At 39.8% G+C, this 23,156-nt stretch overlaps 2 protein-coding genes across 3 annotated transcripts in view; both read right to left on the bottom strand.

Moving 5' to 3' along the window:
- prr36a (proline rich 36a) overlaps nucleotides 1-919 on the bottom strand; it is a 30,106-nt gene extending 29,187 nt beyond the window's left edge. For both annotated transcript variants that reach the window (XM_013268293.3, XM_013268294.3), the window contains exon 1: nucleotides 594-919. The gene's annotated coding sequence lies outside the window, so the exon portion shown is untranslated. The remainder of the gene's footprint in view (nucleotides 1-593) is intronic.
- Nucleotides 920-5,014: 4,095 nt separating this feature from the next.
- mcoln1a (mucolipin TRP cation channel 1a) lies at nucleotides 5,015-22,821 on the bottom strand. The gene is made up of 14 exons (XM_005470179.4): nucleotides 22,660-22,821; nucleotides 15,162-15,442; nucleotides 14,764-14,931; nucleotides 13,324-13,480; nucleotides 12,194-12,278; nucleotides 11,804-11,900; nucleotides 11,308-11,407; nucleotides 10,909-11,015; nucleotides 10,531-10,680; nucleotides 10,309-10,410; nucleotides 9,997-10,119; nucleotides 8,792-8,998; nucleotides 8,450-8,580; nucleotides 5,015-6,965 (listed from the first exon to the last, which is right to left on the bottom strand). Exons 1-14 carry the CDS (start codon nucleotides 22,688-22,690, stop codon nucleotides 6,929-6,931), a joined length of 1,776 nt encoding a protein of 591 aa, XP_005470236.1. The 5' UTR covers nucleotides 22,691-22,821; the 3' UTR covers nucleotides 5,015-6,928.
- Nucleotides 22,822-23,156: the final 335 nt, after the last annotated feature.

Raw genomic sequence — 23,156 nt, 5'->3', positions numbered from 1 at the left:
GATACACCATATGAGGAAAAGAAAACACAAGATGCCCACAAATCCAACTTTGCAAGCCTGGTTCCAATTTGACCTCCCCAATAGTCTGGTTTAGAGTTTCTGGGTGATTTAAACGCCTCAAAGGGAGCTTTAATAACACCGATTAGCAGAGGGCCCCGTCGTTCTGCCTCGCAGAACAATAGCGTGTGTACGCTGGGGAGGCTGGCGTGAAGCTGCTCAGTAAACTGAATCTGATGCCAACAGACACCCTGTCAAACCGAGAACCTGGAGCACCGTACATCGGGATAAATGTCACCCATAGATAGAACCGCACATCGGAACCACCGCCCCACCGCTCAGTTCCATGCTAACGTTTCACATCCATCATCCCGTCAAGCTACACACCGACCACTCCACACCACAAAGAGGGCGTCTGGCTTCAAAACAAACGCTGCTTTCTTCATTTAAGAAATGCTAAAATAAAACAAAGAGGTTGAGCCCCTATAGGCAGAACTGTAATTTTTAATTTAGCAGAAAACTGTACAAAGATGTAGCCTAACTTGAATGATGTCGCTCGCTGCAGAAACGTTACAGCGTAGTAAATTGTCCGTTACCTTTCAACCGTCGTTAAGACTCCCGGGGAAACAAACAGTCGGCCCCGGAGACGATGTGAAACGCACTAAATATGCAGGCGAAGCCGTAAATTTTACTGAACTAACAATGGAGCCGCGCGTTCAGCGGTGTGGGTCCCTCCTCGTGTCCTTCCCTCCACGTTTGAGCAGCGGCAGGAGGCGACGGGCTGCTCCCCTTAATGAAGGACGGACCCGAAGGGGAGGAGTGGCGGAGGAGTCCGGCTGCAGACTGAAAGCGAAGCGTGGCGGTCATAAAAGAAAACGCAGATTAAATCCCACCGCCGGCCCAATCAAAGACGCGAGCCCCGGCGGTTATGCAAAGCAGGAGTGACGTAGTAGTCAAACCGAGTCCCTGTGTGAGCGCGTGACTTTAAAATTGGAAATCAAGGGGGTCCTGGAGGAATTCAGTAGTCCTGTGCAATGCTACAAATTTTGGTGTCGATCCGATATCAAGTAAATACAGGGCCAGTATTGCCATTATCAATACCGATACTACCTTGAGAGCAGTGTGTCATGACATATGACATGAGTCATAATCAATTGGCAAGTTCTGATATTCAAGTTCTGGTATTGATAATGTCAATATTTGGATCAATCTGCCCACCTCTAGAATTTAGCCCCATAAGAAACACATGGTTAAAAGACGAATGCAGTTAAATGTAGTCAAAGAGAGATTGAAGAAATATGTGAGGCAACTTTATGTAGCTGGAATTCCAAAAGAACAATCCTGCAAATTTGTGGCTTTAACAGCATTACTTTGTCCTGCAGACACACACATCTTTTAAAACACAAGCACATGCACTGACCAAGCTGAGATAACCTTGTCCTTTTTCCAATTTCACCCTCCCTAAGCCAGGATAACAAGATGGAGTATCTCTAGTTTGTAGATACGACCTAAGCCTGCTGCTGCACAGAGTTAAAGTAAACAACAGGAACCATATCAGATTAAACTACTCTTATAAGCCTTATGCACAGGATGTCTCTACCTTGTTTTATCATCTTTTTCCCACAACTGTGGATATAGAAAATCTTTTACCACATCACAGTACCTACTTTTATTAGATTTTTACTCATGAAGCTCCCCTCTGTGAAATATTAATCTTTTACTTTATTTTTTCATATTTTCTTGTCGATTTTGATCCCATTTTTGTGTAATTTTCACCCTATTATTGCACGAGAGAGGTGAAGAACAGAGTGCAGGCAAGTTGGATCGGGTGAAAACGAGTGTCAGGAGTGCTTCTGGGAGAAGAATAGCAGCAAGAGTGAAAGGGAAGGTTTACAAGATGATAGCGAGACCTGCTTTGAAGTACAGTTTGAAGATGGTAAAGACGGGAAGCTGAGGTGGATGTGGCAGAACTAAGATTTTCATTGGGAGTGACCAGGATGGACAGGATTAGAAATGAGTAGATCAGAGAAACAGCTCAGGTCGAGCACTTTGGACATGTACAGAAGAGGGAAAGCGGATATACTGGACAAAGGATGTTGAACATGGAGCTGGAAAGCAGGAGGAAAAGAGGAAAACCTCTGGCAAGATTCATGGATTTAGGGGAAGAGGACATTGATGTGACAGAGAAGGATGTGGGGATAAGGTGAGAAGGAAGGAGACAAGCCGCTGTTGTTACTATGGGAGCAGCTTAAAGAAGGAGAAGAAGAATACGAGTTGTTTTTGTCCTTTTAAATCCAAGTATAGCTACAGTTCATTAGGAGCTAGTGGTGATTTAATCAACCAGGAGTTTTCCAAGAATCTCTGCTTCTCCGCGGGGACAACTCCACTCAAACTCTCTGCCTCAGATTCCTTCACCCACATGTTTGCGATCTGTACTTAAAACCAAAATTCCTGACAAAGAACTGCAAGAGTTGCACAGCAGGTTTGGATAGTTGTATCCAAAGAAGTAGAATGAGAGATTGACATTGTTAATTATCTGTGCTCACACTTTGGTACAGTGTTCCACCGCCCTATGGTACGAGCCCACAATAGGTTTTAGACGCATACTTTTATTTTCTTATCACAATGAGACTTTGAGCTGCAGCTGCAGGCTCAGTGAAACACTGAAAAGACAGAAGGATACAAAGACGAGCAAAATGGGTTTGGACAGCTGACATCAGCTGTTGCTTTCTCTTATGAGCATGGAGAAAGAATGAGCTTATTTAAAAGGAGAGGCTGAGGGTAAAGAGAGAAATCTGAGTGAAGGGGAAGAAGAAGGTTTAGCAAAAAATCATCAGCCTTGGACTCGCCGGTGTACACATTCTCACTACAATTCGATAAAGCCTGAGAAACAGAGAGAGAGAGAGAGTGTGTGAATCACGTGTCTCTCCATCCCTGCTCCTTTCAGGACTCTGGCAGTTGTTTCATCAGCTGCCTGTCATCCTTTCCAGTCGGGAAGGGGCCCTGCGCCAGAGCGAGGGGGGAAAAACCCAAAGCTCCTCCAAAAGTTTAACTAATTCTTATTTTAACTCTTTGGCTTCTCTGAAAGCCTACTAGAAGTAACCCTTGAAGCTCTTTTCTAAGCTGAGTGGTTTCTGTCATAATTTCTACCTCATTATGACACAAAACAACTGGGTATGCATCAGAAGTTAGGAAGGGTGATCTCTCTCTGTGCAGCTACCCTCGGAAACTGTTCTAATGGTCATCAAACCACGTCTTTACTGATCTGTACTGAGGTGTCAGAACTTGTCACTGAGTCCACGGGAGAGGTTGTTCAATGTTGTGTTTATGGAGGAAAGTGTTAAGGAGATTTATTCACTTCCTTTTTTTGACGCAAACTGAAACCTAAAAACCAAAATCCCCGTCGCATGAAGCTGCCTCTTGGGTGTAAATCCAGCAGAAACGATTTTTAGGCTCCATCTTTTAGTTGCATAAACTGAAAACTAATGGAATCCATGATTATTTCACAGGACTGAAAAAAAGCTGTAATCCCCACACATCCGGCTCGTCCATTTCAGATTGATCATAATGTTGTTACACAAGGGTGTGGCTCAGCGGGTAAAAAAAAAAAAAAAAAAATCCTTAACAGAGTTAGGATAGACTGAGAATTTGAAAGGCTTTTATGCACACACTGTCTTCTTTTTAAATCTGCTTCTTTGCTGTGGTCTTCACTCACCCATCTGCCCAAACACCTCACAGTAAGGACAGCTGCACACACAAAACAAAGCCCACACGGCCACACACACTGACACAACAAACAGAACTCAGGCGCTGATACAGATTCAGTGACACGGTGTGTAAGACGAGGGGGAAGGAGATGGTCCTCGCCGCCGCCACTGCTCCTGCTGCAGGCCTGCGTTTTTGATCTGGGATGCTTTGTTAATTTAAAAGCCTGTGAAGTTCAAACAGCGAGTCACAAATGAACAAGCGGCATCAAACTGCCATCAACAAAAGGACCACACCTGACAGTAGCATACTGCTACAACTGAGACCATTAGAAGCTTTTGGAAAGACGCTTTTCCCTCTGGGCTTTCACTGAACATCAAAGGTGCTGAGTGAAGTAGTCCTACACATTCACACGCATCAAGTGGAAAAAAACGAAGACAGCCTCTAATCCAACAAGATGGATGGGCCATGTTTATGAGAGACATTACACTGTGTCTTTCCTTCTGCCTTACACACTCCAACATGAGGCACCATCAGAGTGGTTGGCTACATAATGCATGATGATATTAGGTTAAGTGGGTGGAAGGCAAAGATGGGCTACATGAGCTGCTGCCAAAGCTTGCTTAGGATGCTCAGCAACCAGGAAATGAGCTCATGTGTTCTCAAAGAGAAGAATTGCAATCTACCCTCTCTGGAAGATCAGCGCCCCAGCAGAAACATACATGGCATTTACAACATAATCATGATGTGTTTTAAAGCCTCACATGTGTCCTTTTCATATGAAAGTGAAAAAAACAAGAGAGAGCAAGGCTGGAAATACACTCCTGAACATGCACGAATCAAGTCCCTGCAGTGAGATATTGATCTATATTAGTTTATATTTTATTGAAAGAGATCTTACAACCTTCAGATCTTTATAATTTACATCTCTTTTTTAAGATTTACCCATCTATTCATTTTCTTCCACTTATCGAATTCAGCGTCACAGTAAGGGTGGAGCCTATCCCCACAGGATACGCTGTCAGACTTTGTTTCTGTGAGGCAACAGCGCTCCACCATGCAGCCTACTGGATCAATAAATCCAAATCTGGATCAATAAGTTGTTCATGCAAATCCATCAATAATTTAGGATAGCAGAGAAAACCACTGGGACTTCTCAGTTCAGGAAGTTGCACCGAAGTGCCAGAAACCTTATCAGAGACTCCTCACACTCTCCATCACGGACTGTTTCCACCTGCTTCTGCAATAACCCCGCCCCCCCAGGTCATCAGACCTCTGAACTCAAAACAAAGACATGCCACAACTCCACAGGTCATTTTTACCATTGCACTTTATATTTAAATATATAGCAGGAAAAATACTATATTTTTTATTGTTTTACATCCTGTGTCGTACCAGTTGCAATGTTATTTACCCCTTGTACACTTGTGTATTTATTGACAATAAATTCAAAATCTAATCTAGCTTTTGAGTAATCCTGATAAAAAAACCAAAAAACCAAATCAGCATCCAGACAGATGAACTACTTCCTCCCTCTGCTGATGGTTAGGTGGAACAGCAGCAGACGGCTCGTTGCCTTGGATCAGACCGGGAAACTTTAATCAGTAGTTTGACAACTATGCAACTCATACTATGCATTGTCCCTCACAAGTACAGTTCAAGTGCAGGTAATTCATAAAAAAAAAACCAAACAAACACAACAACACAAAACAAAAACAAGATCAACAAAAACAAACAAACTCCAAGGAAACACAACATACAACATTTAAAGTTATTTGTAATTCAGACATGTTTTCCATGGAAATCCAAAGTCCATCTGTATGTTTAGCTTACAATTTACTCTGCTGGTGTTTCCAGCAGAAAATGAAAAGGCTGAAAAAGCATCTTATACTTCATTTACCTACTCCTCCCTGACCCAGAGATCCTCTCTCCAAATGGCTTTTGGAGTCCAGACTGAAAAACTCCTTCAACTATTGTGCGTTTCTTTTTTAAAGACAAACAAACATTTGTTATTCAAGTTTCTACTAAAGATCAAGTCATTAGGCAGCAGTTACAGACATCATTATCAAGACAACAAACAACAACAAAAAAGCAGAGCAAGCCACTAAAACAGGACAATCTGTTGTTTTCCTTCTTGTTATCTCTCCCAAACCAGACTTCACTTTACTCAGAACTACTTATTGTGCTTAAAATAAGTCAGATCCAGTCTGCTTATGGCCATCAATGCAGTCTACAAACAGGGGTGCAGCACTTTTGGCTTTGATACACTGAGTTTCTTTTTAATACTTTGGCTTCATTAAAGAAACGTGGGTCTGGAGAAGAAACTGCAGCCGAGGTCAGGCAAAAGCTGAGTGCTTTGTTAGTGAGCGAGTGTGTCCCATTACCCTGATCGTTACTGAAAGAAAACAAAGCAATAAAAATGAAATAAACTGGGATCTACATTTGAAGGCAACATGATGCAGCAGAGCCGCAGCTAATGACACTGGTCGAAACTTTGTAGTAAATGTGCAGCTCACAAAGAAAACGAATCAATTCCACGCCGTATGGATCCCGTTTTCTGATATGTTTCGGAACAGTGTTAAAAACACTCACATGGGAATTTTTTTTGTCCCGTTCTGTTTAAATGTGATGTCATGATTCTCCACTGTTAAATGAAAATTAGCTTTGGGTATAAAAAGGCGTTTAAGAGATATTATATTATTTAAAATTTTAAAATGAGTTCTGTACAATAAAGTGTTGCTGAATATGATATGATATAAATATCTAATTTTAGGAGTCTCCTCCTCAGGAGACAACTGATTTGAAATACAAAAGCAAAACAAACATACAAACAAAACATAGAAAGTACCAAAAAAGTTCCTACTCTGGCTGACCATAAAATATACCAGATATATTAAAAATACTGAATATTGTTTCAAAAACACACTAGAAACGAGAGAAATGTCTGTGCACTAGTCGTCCTCGATGCTGCTGCTCATACAGAGGAAAAGGCCCAGCTCTTCATCAGCCAACAGCTGCTTCCTCATAAAGCTAGAGGTCCAAGAAGACGGCTGCTGTTCCACGTTTCCTCTGCACAGCAAAGTTTCAGCCAATCGCAACTCCCGCTTGGGAGCAGTCCTGCGGTTTGACCCAGATACACAGAGACACCGGGTGTTGGGTGCATGCAGTGTTCCCCACTGGTCAGCAGGGGAGGCTAGTGAGGCCTCAGAGGTTGGCGAGGTTGACATCAGTTCACCAGCAGGACATCTTCATACGTGGTTGTTCTGAGGGGAAAATGAGGTTTGATGACTTATCTGATGATTTAGTACAGTTAGGATGTTTAATATTATTATCTCTGTAATTACAGTTTCTTACTGGTAATATTTAAGGAAGCTTATTTGAACAATTTTAACAAAAATAACACTATATTCACTGACGCATTTTTTTTGTGATATGATGTTGAGTATTGTAAGAAAGCAACTTTCAGCAGGAATGTTTGATTTGGTAGATTTTTGGTTTAAATATTTATTTTTTACAGTGGATGTCCTTCCCAACAACTCCAAAAGCATCCGTGTCTCTTCCCAGGACTGAACTGGGGGATCTTTTGCTTGTTAGGTGAATGTGTAAACCCCGGAACTATGTTATTCAAAAAAAATAAAAAAAAATGATAGAGCTGGAAACTGTATTATGTTTTTAAAATTAAGGATAAAATATTGGTGTGTTCATTAAGTCTTTTTCAATGCTGATAATTTTAAGGATTGAACCTAAATATGCTCCCTCTGCTGGCCAAGACAAGCATTTCTTTTAATGTTAAATATGTGTTCAGGCCTTTGGCTTTTTTATGTCTCTAATTTGTGCCTTCTTATCTTGTTCCTGAGCTATAATCTAGGAAGCAAAGGTTTATTCGTTGTGGAAGTGTTTGTCTATAAAAGGAGGCAGAGCACAGAGCTGAAACACATACAAATCAGGAGAAGGACTCTTAAGTAGGTAAACCATATCATAAAATATAGCAGTAGTTGGGATTTAAAGTAATCCAGCGGTTTCCACGCTGATTACCTTGCCTCCTCTCTGTTCACATTGCATGGTTCTACTGGAGGTTTCTTCCTCTTAAAAGGGATTTTTTTCCTTCTCACTATGGCCAAAGTGCTTGCACATGGGAGGGTCATCTGGTTGTCGGGGTTTTCTCTGTAATATTGTAGTGTCTTTATCTTACAATATAAAGCACCTTGAGGCGACTTTTGTTGTAAATTTGGTGCTATATGAATAAAATTGAATTGAATATCTGGTAGGAAAGACTAAGATGTGAGAACAGGATACCAGGAGAACTGGATTTAAATAGGACAAAGGATGTATAAATGTGAGAAAAGAAAAAAGGACCTGATTTCCTTCCAGTGTGCTTGGTCAGTGCCTGATAATTAACACCTGTATAGATGGTAGAGAAATATCGTCTTTCTCTCTCATTTTCTCTCCTCAACAGCAGCCAAAGAATTAATCAACTAACTTTGCGACATATTTTTGATGTTGATATTTTTGTGCTGTCAGCTTAGATTTGGGGGTCAGACTTCCTGTTTTTGTGTTTGTTTAATAAGGCCGGCTATCGTATTTATCTGCTTTGGTCTTTAGAAATCTAGCATTATATTAATTTAATAAAAAAGGAAAAAAAAAATTGATCCGTTCATATGCTTTGGCCCTTCTCTGTAAATATGATGTACATGTTTAAGCTTTTCAGAGGGGTGGGGGCGAATCTTAAACCCACTGACCCACTCACCTGTCACAGCAGCAGAAGAAGGAGCAAGGTGAAGTCTCCAGACCTCTGAACTTCCCAGAATTCGGTGCATCTGTACACTCTGCTATGAAGGCATGCAGATCTGTTATGTGGATTGGTTCTTGGGTTTGATGCTGTGGAAATCAACAACAACAACAACAACAAAAAAGACACTACTGTTACTTTTCTGCTCTTTCTTTATAATCCACAGTAAATACAGAACCAACAGTTTGGATGCTACTGAGGACACGAGAGGAGTTCTTTGTAATGCATGCGTTTTCACAAACTGAGCGATTCTACACATTATAAATAAACTGATCCTTTTTATACGGAGCAATCTCCTACCTTGATGGTCTCGTACGCTCCTGTGATGAGAGCGATGAACAGAGACAGCACCATGTAGATGAAGAGGGAGATGAAGGTGTACAGGTAAACCTGGCTAAACAGCCACACTAGAGGACTGGTCTCCTGCATCTCTGCGAACGTCACGAACATGTCGTCGCCGTTAATGAGGGAGAATAGACACTCGGACACCATGGACAGAGAGCGGAACTGTAAAACAAAACAAAACAAAAAGTATTTTAATTATCAAAGCCTTAAGTTTTAGCAAGATATTTTCCAAAGGTTACAGAAAAAGTCAAGTTCTTGAGAGCCATTTAAAAGTCAGAATAAACTGTAGTTCATGTTTCTGTGAGGTTTCAAAGTTCTACTGATTTACTCAGTGGACGGAGAAATGTCCAAAAGGAAGAAGGAAGTCCAAAACTGTTTAATTATCTTCATTGTTACACAATTTAAATATTTTCGCTACAAGTGCAGAATGGCATTTGTGTGGCCTAATCATAATAAAATAAAATAAACGCACGTTTTGTTTGTTCACATTTACTGATACACACCAATCAGGCATAATATCATGACCCCCTGCCTAAGACTGTGCTGATCTCCTTTTTGCTGCCAAAACAGCCCTGACCTGTGCTCTGGTATCTAGCACCAAGATGTTAGCAGCAGATCCTTTAAGTTTTCAGGTGGAGCTTCCATGGATCAGACTTGTTTTTCCAGCAAATCCCACAGATGCTTGATTGGATAGAGATAGGGGGAATTTGGAGGCCAAGTCAGCACCTCAAACTCATTCCTGATCCCTGTTTGCTTCGTGGCACCACCCAAGTTTCCCAGCAGAACATTGCCCAAATCGTCACACTGCCTGAATAAGTTTGCCTTCTTCTCATAGTGCATCCTGGTGCCAGGTGTTCCCCGGGTAAGTGATGCACACGCACCTGGCCATCAGCTAGTTGTAAAAAACCCCCCGATGTAATTCACGAGACTAAGACACCTTCTTTCATTACTCTGTGGTCCTGTCTGCCCATTTTTCCTGCTTCTAATGCATCAACATTCACCTGGATATCCCACCCACTATCGGTGTTATTCACTTCACCTGTGAGTGGTTATAATGTTATGCCTGATTGGTGCAAGTGACACTAAAACTTTGAAGGGAAACCTTAAAATTCCAGTGGAAATCCCTTTTGGACATTCAGCTTTTCCCACATTTAATTCACCTTGACATGGTATGGTCCAAGGACGATCCAGCCACAGAAGCAGTAGCCCAGATAGATGACAGCCACACAGCAGCAGAACCGAATCACATTGGGGAAAGCTGCTCGAAGTGTCACGATAAGGATCTGCAGCAGGGAGGTGCAGAAACACGACACAGATCAAATTACAGTGTGAGAGAGGCCAGAGACAATAAATTAAATGACTTTCTACATTACATCAACCCACAGGAGGAACTTCTCACTTTCTGACAAGTTATTAAATCGGCAGCATGTAACAACGTTATCAGAAGCTGTGCACCAGCACTTGCGACTTACATTGTACTTCTGGAAGAATGTGAGGTAGCGAATGACTCCCACCCACACCAAGAGAGTGGAGGTTCCCAAAAGGATGGCACAGAGGTCATAGGAGGATATATTCTGTTGGAAAAAAATCAAAAGGAATCGGCTTTTAAAAAAGGGTTAGGTCCACATGTACATGTTAATGTGTGCCAATGCTAAAAACCCCCCCCCCCCCAAAACCTAAAGCTGATATTAGACCTTTGTCTCGATGCCGATTTTGATGAAACTGCCAGTGATAGTAAAGATGTCACTGATGATGAGGAGGATATACCAGCCGTTAATAAACTCAAGCCGGTCTCCCCAGCACACTTTACGATCCAGCGTTGTCTTAAAGAACTGCACAAACTCCTGCAGAGCAAAGAGGAAGCAAAATTAGCCAAGTTTACACACATCAGTAGAATACAATATGGCTCCCCAGTCAGCCAACTACAACTGTTCACAAATTGATTCAAGAAGAACTTTTAAAGGTTAGAATGAGAACCTACTACTCTGAGTCTGACATTTCCTTAGAGCCTGATGTTCCTCTAATGTGAGTGGAAAGGGTGATAGTAAAGTTGTATTGGAGATTTTCTTTACCCGTTGCAGTATGATGCCTCGTATTATGGAGCGTCCGCACAGCACCAGCGACAGCATGCACATCAGAACCACAACAATATCAAATGCCAAACGTGCGTACGTCTGAACTGGAGGTTTGAAGAGAAGAAAGAAAAAAAGAAAAAAGAGGTGTGAGCAGTCTGTCTCCTCTTCATGGGTGCAGTCTAAGCCTACTGCTACACACTTCTGTATAAATAACTTCACTCATTGTAACTTCCTGTTGGTTCATTATTGTGAACTAAAAACAACTTTGTGATGTTTTGTAACACCTTTGCTTACATGTTTCTAGTTTCATCACTGGTGTCATATTTTGCTTGCTGCACTACTGCTACAGTATTCCCATGACCACTAACAGATGCCTCTTCTTTTCTGATTTCTCACCCTGTCCAGAGATGCTCGGGTCTTTGCACTCCTTTATTGACGCCTCGTTATCTAGTCGGATCTTCACCTTGCCACTGTGAGCCTTGTTGTCCAGAACTATCTGTAAAAGACAGAAGAAGGTTTTAAATAACGCACACAGCTCGGCTTGTTAGGACAGCAGCTGTTCAAACTTTCTGTGTGCAAGTGGCAGTCAACTGGAAGTGAAGAGCAAACTTACACGGCTGGTTTCATAAATGGACTGCGCTGAGGCTGGTTTGTTTGTTTTCACTTTAACTCTTTCCCCCATATTCGACAACCTCCCCCTGTAGCTTCGATACCCCGAGTTATATCAGTAAAGGCTTTGTTTGCCAACCACTGGAATAGCTTCTAGGTTCTACCAAAGTTAGATGTATAGAGAAAGACCACCCTCTAATGCACAGCCAGTAATGTTTTTCTATAAGCAGTCTTGACATATGACAGCTCAAACATGTGTTGAGTCTGAAAGTGTTTAACTCACTGTTATATGAAAGGTGTAGCAGTCTGGGATCTCGTCGTTGATGATAGTCTGGATATTTATCGCCTTCAGCTGGAACTCTATGGTAACATTAATCAACCTGTTTAAAAAGAAAAACAAAACAAGCAAATAAACACAAAAAACATCTAATTTGTAACAATGTCGCCAGGGTGACTAAAAGAATGATCAGAGGCACACACCATGCAGAACAAGAACCACAACACCATTCATATCTCTGTGGTTTCAGTCACTGTTCTTGTATACATGCTTGTGTTTGTTTGTTTGTGTATGTGTGCTACAGAGGTATGTTATCCATCAGATACCACGGAGATAATCTTGTCAACAAAGAGGAAACAAGGAGAAGACGAAGCCATGTGAAAAATGAAGCCGTACTTGTGGAACTTGAGTGTAAAGTTCTTGTAGTTGCTCGTGAGGGGACCTTCACGGGGGATCGCCATGGGGTTCACACCAACACAATCTAAAGATTGCAAACAAAAAACAAAAAAGAGGAACGTCATCCTGAGAAACTATTGGCAGAGAAAGATTTTTATTTTTTTTTTAACTTTAATTTACTTTCTTATTTTATGTACAGGACGCACAACATCATTTTTCGACTGCTGATCTTACTTTTTTCTTAAGGTTGAAAACATTTTAATGAAACAGACACTGACATGAGGAAGTAAGAAAACTAGGGCATGCAACAACTTCTGTGATAGGAACTATCGTTATGACACATGTTTGATGTAATACGTCAAGAAAAGCTGGTAACTGGTAGCACTTTAACCTCCTAGGACCTGCCGTCCACATAAGTGGACATCACATTTTGGGTTATTTAGACCAAAATACTCAATTTTGCTCTAGATGGGCCTGATATCCATTTACGTGGACAGTATACTGCTACTGTTCTATCAAATTTTTTGAACAAATATCCTCATATGTGGCTCTTATTTTTCTTAAAAACAAAACTAAGGTAAAAAAAAAAAAAAAAAAAATCTGGTAATTCTTTGTTTTTACATTCATCGGGCCCCAATGTGACCAAATATCAAAGAGAAATTAAAAAAGCATGTCGTGGAAGAGTTCGGGTCTTAGGAGGTTAATGCCTCCAATTTTAATCATTTATAGAAAGGAGGACAGCCATTTCAGACTTTTAACTGTATTGCTTTACAGCTCCTAGACATTAGTCATTTCATTTAATTATTTGAAATCTGTGGGCAGCGTGTTGTTCTAAAATACAGCTGCAACTCCTCTGAGTCAGACCTTTCCTTTTAAAGTGAAAGAAGACACTCAGACAATAAACAAACTTCAATAACATGACAAATAAAATAAAATCTCATATTTTGCTAAACCTCTTCACATGCACCCCCCACCAGTAAATGTGAACTGTCATTTTACAGAACCGACAGCTTGTCACATCAAGAAAAAGTTCACACATTAGCAGTCTGCAGAGCTGAGGACAGCTTTCAGGCCCTGTTAGCCTCGTTAAACCACACAACACAGTGTACAGTGTAGTTCTCTTTGCCTACCTTTGATGACGCGGGGGTCTATGCTGAACGTGTCATTGGCGGGGTCAATGTGTCCCTTTTTGTAGTACTGCTGGCAGAGAAAGAGGGCGCTGCCATTCTCGGCAAGGTCATAGACATATGCATAGCGTCCCACTGTGGTCTCTGGCAAGGCCAGATACTGGGAAAAAGGATGACATTAGAATAATTAAGAAAATGGTTTTTATGAAGTGAACCAAAAACAAGCTTCCATAGAAACAGGCCACACGTGTCTTAGCGTTCAGCTAATATCAATACGGTCAATACAACAGTGAAAGTCCAACACTTAACTTCGAGGGAATGACATTAGGGGAAATCTTGCTGTCTGGAATCAGATTTTATGGTGTCAGCTTTCTGCAGCTCACTAACTAAACTCTGCATGTACTGTATGTGTAGGCTCTGCCCTTTGGCTTCTAGTTATCAACCAAATAATGTGATGTCTTCACTGACCAACAGAGGCTCAATTGTTGGTCACTGAAGGTTTGTTGGAGGCCATTACAAGAAAGTCAACCAAACATCCAACTCAAGATTTGGAACAGTGGCTCAAGTCTTGATTTTCCTTCCTTATTGTTTTTAAAAGTAGTGGATGTATTGTTCCTCATTATAAACCCCCCTTTTTTCCTGGTATAAACACTGACTGAAGTTTTACTCAGGGACATTTCTTTGATTTACCGGGACGTCTGATATTACACCACCAGAATGGCTGTGTTGTTGTTGAAATTAATGTGAAAGCAAAGCCAGAGAAACAGGAAGTGAGCTGTATGTCAGACCTACTGTGTGCAGATCTAATCAATGTTGCTGTAAGCTCTTTTTTTGCAATCCCTTGTTCTTCTCTAGCAGCTGAAGCAGTAACCACATTTGGACGAATTAAACAGTTAACCAACACACTGGCTCAATACTTACTGATTAAATCAGAACAAAGACATCCATAGCAGAGACTTTTTTGTAATCCATTATATTTACACTTCATGAGGCTTACTTCAGGCACCATTTCATATTTACGGTCAGCACCATGTAGATGTGGGTCAGGTGAGGAAAGGTGGGACAGGTGAGTAGTGAAAAACTTATAATCTCTCACAATGATGTTTGGCTGGAGAATCTTTGATTCTGGTATTTAAATGAGGATACTGTAATACCCACCACACCTTAACACTGTTGCAGATCAGTTCTTTTTCTAACTAAGCAAAAACAGTAGTAGTCTGTAGTTGGTCATGCCAAAAGCAATTCCCATAGTAAAACTGAGCTAATTTAGAAAAAGAACCAGGGATTATGTTAGGTAAACCGATGTTTTTGGGAGAGCGACTTAAACCATATAAAGCAGGTAGCTTTCAAAGTGTGGCTAATCAGGAAATTTTGCTTAATAAGTTGAATAAACTAAATGAAAGGTTACATATTTCAGTTAAAAAACCCCCAAAAGATAATCACCTGCTCCACAGCATAGAAGATGTGGTCGTAGACATCCTGCTGTGTGTAAACTGCAAAGGAGTCATCTGAGGACTGATCGTAGTCCTTGAGGAAGATGTGCTTGAAGGTCACAGTGTTCTCCTCCTTGAAGGTCACCACCACCTGGTTACTGAGGCCAAACAGCACCAACTGCAGCAAAAACAGGCACGGAGTATAAAGAGTGATATCAGGACAAGAAGACAAAGAAAAAACCCTTATGTCCTGTGTTACTGGTACAGTTTTAACCCCTAAACACATAATGTTTCATATTGATATTCAATTTGTGTGAGTTTTTGAAACTTCTTTCTTGACTAGAAATGTATCCAAATAAAGAGCACCCCCAAAAAGAAATCAGTATTAAAGTATAATATATGATGTACCTGAGCGGTGACAACAAAAATTTTGGCTAGCTGCAGGAGAAGTTTAAAAGGATAGCGCCCCTTGGCATGATATTTATCACAAGGGCTCATAAAGAAGTATTTCAGCTTCCTGCGAATCGCCTCCTCTTCCTCTCCAGTGTGGACCCAGTGACCTCCTGCTGCTGTGGCAAACCGGTGGTGGTTACAGTTGTTGTCATGACTGTTAATCTGATAGTCATCCTCGCCGCCACTGCTGTCTGTGGAGCCGTAGCGAGTCACCGGAGAGGGAAGTCTTTCTCGCTCTGGAAAAAAAAAAAGATTTTAATTTTTCTAAAATATATTTTTTTAAAACGCTCTTTAAATTGGCCTACAAGTTTACAGTGAGACCCTGGTTGTTCGGGAGAAAACAGTTTCAAAAACATTGTACAACGTATCAGTAATCTACCAATAAATTGACCAGGTCTACTAATGCATCACGTTAGCTGGTAATGGTGTAGAATATATGCAAGACTAGAACTGAAATCCAACATCTGAAGCAGACTTTGGTCCTATAGAACATGCTGTGAAATCTTTCAGGTCTGATTTTCATTATTCACATATTCACAGCATTTTATCTGAGGACTGGTATTTATCAGTGTTAACAAAGGTAAACCCACACGTGCAATGTTTTTCTCTAACTAGTGGAAACTTCTCCTGAACTTACTTTAGTTTACTCACTCTTCATGTAGTTGTTTTTTTCATAATTTTTGCAAACGCAGCTTGTTGCTCTCAGTCAGTAACACTTCGATAATCACAAAACTTTGTCCATTTTATTGACTTAAAATAAAATCTATATCAGATGCTAATTTATAATGATGATATGCCTTGTTGTGGTGAAATAAAAAGATGAACTTAAATGCTTAACTTGAATCACGATAAGCTGAAAAGTACAACGCAAAGATAAATTGTGGCAATGAAGTGATTATGCAAAATGCAGAGATTCCTTTTTGTGCAATCAAGCAGTTGGGAGTATAACACGTGGTTGCAAGAGGTCATGTGCATTGAGCAGAATTTCACATATCAGTTTTTTTTCAGCTGAGACCAGTCATTTACGGTCTGACTATGCATGCAAGCATGATTGGTAAATGACTGGTAAAAGGAAATTAGGAAATTAATGCGTTTTTCTGTTATTTCTGACTATTGAATAAAATGTCTATGCTTGAGTAAATGAAACTCCACTTAACAGCATTTTACAGTTAGAATGTTGGTGACTGAAAAGAACCTCTATGCCTAAAAGTCCTCTCTTCAGGAATAACACTGCAATCATTTCCTAGAATACTTGATTTAATCTTCCCCAGACTACTTCTAGAAACAGATTCCTGAACATACCAGTTTTCTTGGAACCCATCGTAATTCTCATTGAGTCCAATACTTTCTCTTTATCTCCACTCTCATTATCTCAGTGAGGTCAGCTCTGCATCACATGATAGCTAACCTGTCCAACACCAAGTCTATGCAGACTCACGTGAAAGAGGAAATGCTGCTCTCAATTAACCAACATGCCTTTAGTCTCTAACGTAGTTTTTTTTTTAAATGACACTGATTCATACACTCTGTTTAAGTTTGAGTAGTAGTACTTTCCACGTTTTCCTTTTTGAGAAATAAATGTTTGTGAGAAAGTCTGAAAGCCTATATTCCTGAAGTCTGCTCTCCCAAAAGAGTCTTGGGTGTCTGCTAATTACTGTTGCAGATATCAAGTATCTGGTTTCTGCGATTGGTAAAAGACAATAAATCTAAGAAGTCTGGCCTGACTGTGTTAGCCACACAGCAAGTCACACAGCAAAACGCACTGCTGTGTGATGTCTACGTGTCATGGATTTTTGCAGTTGAAATGACACAAACATGATGTCAGATTTCGGTTTTTCCTTCTACGACACTGGTTATATCAGATAAGTTACATAAAGAGAAGTTATGACACTCATGAAATCCTTAACATACATCTGATGGAGAGTTCTGGAACATCACAGATCGCACCTGTTTCGCAAGTACAGGTACAGCTGTGTCAGGTTTTTCAGTCCTGTCGCCACAGGTGTCTAAAATCCAGCATCTAGGCATGCAGTCTGCCTTTACAAACATTTGTGAAAGAATGTGTGGCTCTAAAGAGCTCACTGAATTGGAGTGTGGTACTATAATAGGAACTGACTGTAAGTCAGTTCATGAACTTTCTTCCCACTTACATATTCCACAATTAACAGAAAGTGGTATTGATACAAAGTGGAAGCATTGAGGAACTACAACACCTCAGGGATGAAGTGCCAGACCACATGAAGTGACAGAGTGGGGTCACTGTGTGCAGAGGTGTATAGGGCGTAAAAATCACAAGCACACTGCTGACTCAATAACTGCACAGTCCCAAAAATCGTCTAGCATTAACATCAGCATAAAAACTGCACCAGGAGCTTCATGGCATGTTCTTGTATCTAATATCAAATTTAAATAAATGCACTTTTTTTTAACTTTTCTCTGATGAGCCGAATGAAATGTGTGTTAATATGGAATCTGTTCAGTGCTATTGTGCAAATTAACAAAACCACTGACTGTGTCAGCACTCTGAACTGAGCCAGATGCTTTAAAAAATGTTTTTTTATAAAACTTCATCTGTTCACAGTAATCAGCAGCTTTTACATACTACAGACAAACACATACAAGATAATTATACAATAAATATCAAATATCAAACATAAAATGACACAAAGAACGTGTCCATATTAAGTGCCAAATGCATATGCACATATCAAAGATATGTGTATATGCATATATGTACACACTGATCAGGTACAACGTTATATGATAATTGATATGACTAAAACTAATTGTCTCTTAATTATGGCATCTGTTAGTAGGTGGGATATATTAGGGGTCACTGTGTGGACATTGTCTTTAAAGTTGATGTGCAAGAAGCATGAAAAATGGGCAAGTGTAAGGATTTGAGTGAGTCTGAGAAAGGCCAAATTGTGATGGCTAGACGACTAGGTCAGAGCGTCTCCAACACTGCAGCTCTTGGGGGACTTTCCTGGTCTGCAGTGGTCAGTATCTATCAAAAGCACTCCAATAAGGAACAGCAGATAAGTAATATCAGTAATACAGTGGATAAATACTGTTTAAAAATACATGTGTAATATTATCACTCCCACTGCACTTTATGTACATATGTAACAAAACTTCACTGTACATAGTAACCATTTGTACATAATACAGTATTTTGTATACCATTTTTCTTATTTATTCTTTTTATTTTTATGTTTTCCAATATATCGCTACCTTCCTTTTTCTTTCCTGTCCCTTGTGCTGCTGTAACAAGTGAATTTTCCCAGTGCGGGATGAAATAAAGTTTATGTCTACATATAAGTCATATCAATGTGTAGATATGAACGCACTTGTGAGCCACTGACAGATCATATGAAACCATATGGACAATTAATGTATTGGATATTTTGTTTTGCTGAATGTCCATACAGATCAATTGTATTTTACTCTTTTAAATGTTTGAAATAAATCAATCCTATTCATTTATCCACAAGAGAATATATCATGTTTTAACACTGCCTTTATAAAAAAAAAAAAAGCCCCACTCACACACTGTGACCCAATCACAGCTAATACTTGTCACATGCTTTTTGGTTCGCTTATCCTGCTTTTTATAAAGAAAGGAACAAAGAACAGGGTCATTCAGTTTGTTCGCTTTACACTGAGGAAGCAACATGTTGGCAATAAACCTAAAAGTGTTCACGTAATCTGTTTACTGACCTTTAATCGACATGTTATGAGTTATTTCGCAAAATGATTACTTGCAAGATCACATACACGGCTGAATTAGGTAGGTAAAACCTGCTGATCATACACCACGTGTCAGCAGAGCAAACCACCAGCTTAGCAGTGTCCCATGGAAATGGGAAGTAAAACAGGAAAAGTAAACTCTGTTGTGTCCAGTATTAGTCAGCATTACCTGTAAGAAGAAAGTTCAGCGAAATAACTTGACACAGCAAAGTTTGGAGCTGGAATAAGGCCAGGCTTGTCGTGCAATATTCCTTCACTTAGTTTATAAGAGGATTACCGTTCCTGGAAGGAAAGGCCTCTTTCTGCAAGTAATTACCCGTGACACAAAAGTAAACAAACAGGAAACCTCAAAAGGAGAGAACTGCTATTAGTCTTACTTCTACTGACGTGGATGCAGGCGGAAAGTTTTGACAGGTGATTGATGAATGGCTTTTTGGACTGTTAAAGGAGCAGTCCGCATGCTTCTGTTTCAAGTGACAAGCATATCTGAGATTTATTTAAATCAATATTATAGTTTAAATGTCACAGTTTTCAAGTCTTACCTTTGCTTTTTATCTCTAAGGTTGAGTAAAATACACTGCTTAATTTAGGAAATCAACAGTAAAAGGAGATTTTATGGTATCTGCATGTGATAAACTGCAGTAAACCAAAGCCATATTCGTAGGGGTCACTTCCTGCGGTAACCAACACCTGCAGTTAACCTGTGAGAATTTCTAGCTGTAAAGTTAAATAAATAACACGCCGATGAACATTTGGTGTTAGCACAGTATGATGGAAACAGGGTTTTTATTAACTCAGCTAGAAAGGAGGCTGGGCTTTGGTTGCGTGCCTCGGTGAGAAGAATGTGAAGCATCCAAAAGAATCCAACCACTTAACAGTTCATACAGACAACAGGGGCAGCATTCATTTATATCTACGATCGTAGGAGTGTATTGATTGACATGACAGATAGCAATCAGACAAACAAAAGTCAGCGCAGGCCAATGACTAAGCCATCCCGTTTGACACTTAAGAGACAGAATCGCTGATGCTGCAGCAATCTATAGAAATATCTGGCTCTTCTGGTTCACCATCGCCTGTGGCACTCACGGAAACACTGATAAAGTCGCCTTTCTATCAATCAAAAAGCTTATAACTGGAAATCTTTCAGCAACTCTGTATCAGCATTTAGATCTAGTCTAGTTGTCCACAGTAAAAGGCCACCCACAGGCTAAGAATCAAAATCTTCCACTTATTTAAAAAACAACAACAACAAAAAAAAAACCTTAAAGAAAAAATCTTAAATGAAAACAGAAAGACTGGCAGCTGTGTTCAGGGTTGTTTTGTACGTAGGAAGTGATCCATGAGTGAACTCAAATTGGTCTTTATTCTGCAGCAATATGCTTAACTTTAAGCATTTGGTTAAGATTTTTTTCAGGTTTATCTTCTTTGGAAGCGAAAAAGCCCTGATGATGGTTTTATATGCTGATATATAGGTATCTCTCAAAGTTCTGTTGCAAATATGTGGGAAGCTAGAAGGTAAAGAAATACAAGTAAGAACTCAACATCCATCCATTTTTCTGTTTACAGGAATGTCATAAGGGTGGATCGGTGGACAACCCCATGCTCTCACACCCACAATTACAGACACATTTAGGATCACAAATTAAAACCTAATACGCATTCCTTTGTCCAGAACCCACAGACACAAGAAAAGCATGCAAACAGCACAAAAAAAAGGCTCCAGCAAGTCAGCAGGTTCGAATCCAGAACCTTCTTGCTGTGAAAGGACTATGGTACTGCACCACTGTGCTGCCACTAAAAAACAAGTTTAATATCATTTTACTGCAGAGAAAAACTCAACAGCTTATCATAGTTCTAGAAATATTGTACATCACTGACGAAGATGGCTGCGACTTTCATTTTTTATATTAAACTTGTTCCAGTGCTTCAGGCATCACTACGGCACCAAGTTGGCAGCAACAAACTGAAACTACAGTCTGTGCACATGAATAACTTGTTACCAGCAAGGGGAGGGCGAAACAATCCTCTTGTATTTTTAAGTTATTGCTCATACTCTTTCCTTAATATATGTGTTTGATTCAGAGCTCTGTAACCAAACTGGGAAACAAATATTTTGGGAATATTTAACATGTGTCTTGGTTGAGGTTTGTTGCTTACTTTAAGTTTTCAACACTGTCAGAAAGTCTCAGAAGGTTACTTCAGTTAAGTCAAAAACAGACTTTCACTATAAGTTAGAAAAGTCTCGTCAGCATGTCTCACTGGAGCTGTACTTCATTTTATACACATTAATATTCCCTCAGAAAACAAAGTCTCAACCATGCATTTAAGAAGCTTATCAGACAGACGCAGTGTGACTATGCATGAAAGACTTCGGATGCTGATTTCATAGGTTTGCTAAAAAGGGTGGTGGTCTTCATGGTTATAGTGCAGGATTTGATCTGGGTTTGGGGAGACAGTCTTCATTACCAAAGTAATACTTTTCCTTCACTGGCTCCCTTATTTTAATAACTTTATACACTGCTGGGCATCTTAATCTATAAAAACAGTGCAAAATTCCCCAGCAGCCTCATATCAGCTGCAAAATAGTCAGTAAATCAAGTTTTAAAACAAATGAAATTAAATGTTGTACTCCACTTAGGCACTTTTACAGTCCACACGCAGCTATTTTTAGTTTCAAAAGTACAAGAATGTGGTAGTACACACTGCGACTGTCACCTTCTTATTGTGTTACTTCAAGTACTGATCCCCATACCCTTTCTATAATGTGAAGACACTTATTGGAAGAAAGGTTTGCTTCACAGGTTAGCTTGAGACTATGATTAAAGGGACGACTATCACTGGCATTATTATTATGTTGAAAACTGCATATGGATGATAATTTATGGTAAGATTTCACAATAACTACTAATTAGTGCTAAGGCATCTAATTCCATTATAATCTAGCAATTACAGTCTGTAATGCATGCAGTTAAAGGTAAGCCCATTAAAAACAAAAATAGTGGCGTAACTAACAATCATCTTTCATTTTGATTGGCCTGTCAATGAGTTTCAAGGTTAAACAATCATCCCACCGTTCATACAGTTTAGAGAAAGGACATTATAAGATGAATTCACACAACCTAAACATGTGACAAAATACAAAGATATTAAAAGCACAGTGTTGCAAAATTAAAAACAGCAGATCTTCTCTTTATGTCATAATGTGTTTTTGATTGTTTTTGATTTGCATTTATTGGTTCTTAAATGCTCTGCGTTAACACAATCCCCTGAACAACTTCTATGTTTTAGAGTTAAATATGCAGTATATCGTGTGATCAGACATGTCCGAGTTACATGTCTGATGGAGGAGCAGAAGAAGGAAAATCCCACTTTGTCAACAAGGATTCAAATATGTAGTCATGGAGCAAAAAAAGAACTGATGTTAGCGGAATATTTGGACACAAAAACCACTTGATGACACTGAGTGCTGTACTTAGCAACCCAGAAGATGACAGGGCAGAAAAAGAGTTTCCTCTGAGGTAACAATGTTATTCAGGTTTAAACTCACTACCGGTTAGCTTTTAGACACAAAAAACCAGGTTAAAGCTAATTTAGGCATCGCAAAGAGCCAGCAGGGGAGTGTACTAGAAAGCAAAGTAAATAAAACCACAGTCGTAACGGATAAGATAAATTAAGTAGTTAAATGTTAGCGCTACATTACCAGAGGAGTCCTTCCGTCCTGTCGTAGCCATGTAGTTATCTGTTAAAACACATAAATAGGTGAAGAAAACGGTTAAACCTAAAGCCAAGCGGGTGCTTTCTCTGGAGCTGCAACTGTAGATCACTGACGAGGTTAAAAACTTAAAGCGTTTCCGCTCTGTGGAGAGCACGTGACCTATATCAATTTGACCACGTGACTCCTGCAGAAACCCTCTCGCGCTGACAGTTTTTAACAGTTTATATAGTTTTGTATTTTCTAATTCGTTTTTATTTCTACTTCGTTTGACTATTTGTTTTCAGCTTAGTTAATTTCCGTTAATTTCCAGAGTTTTCTTGTTTCAGGTTAGTTTTTATATGTTTGATAATGTTCGCTTAAGTTTATTTCTTTTTTTCAAACCTCCCTCAGTAGTATCTCACTATGGGAAGCGTACGGTGGCCCTGAAGTGCAAACCACAAAAACAAATCACAAAACGCACAACAAATTGAAAAGCGCAACAA

This window comes from Oreochromis niloticus, linkage group LG6 (genome assembly GCF_001858045.2).
Source record: "Oreochromis niloticus isolate F11D_XX linkage group LG6, O_niloticus_UMD_NMBU, whole genome shotgun sequence".
In the NCBI taxonomy this organism is placed as follows: domain Eukaryota; kingdom Metazoa; phylum Chordata; class Actinopteri; order Cichliformes; family Cichlidae; genus Oreochromis; species Oreochromis niloticus.
The sequence above is the reverse complement of the archived record's forward strand: the minus strand, read 5'-3'. Positions and strand labels throughout refer to the sequence as shown.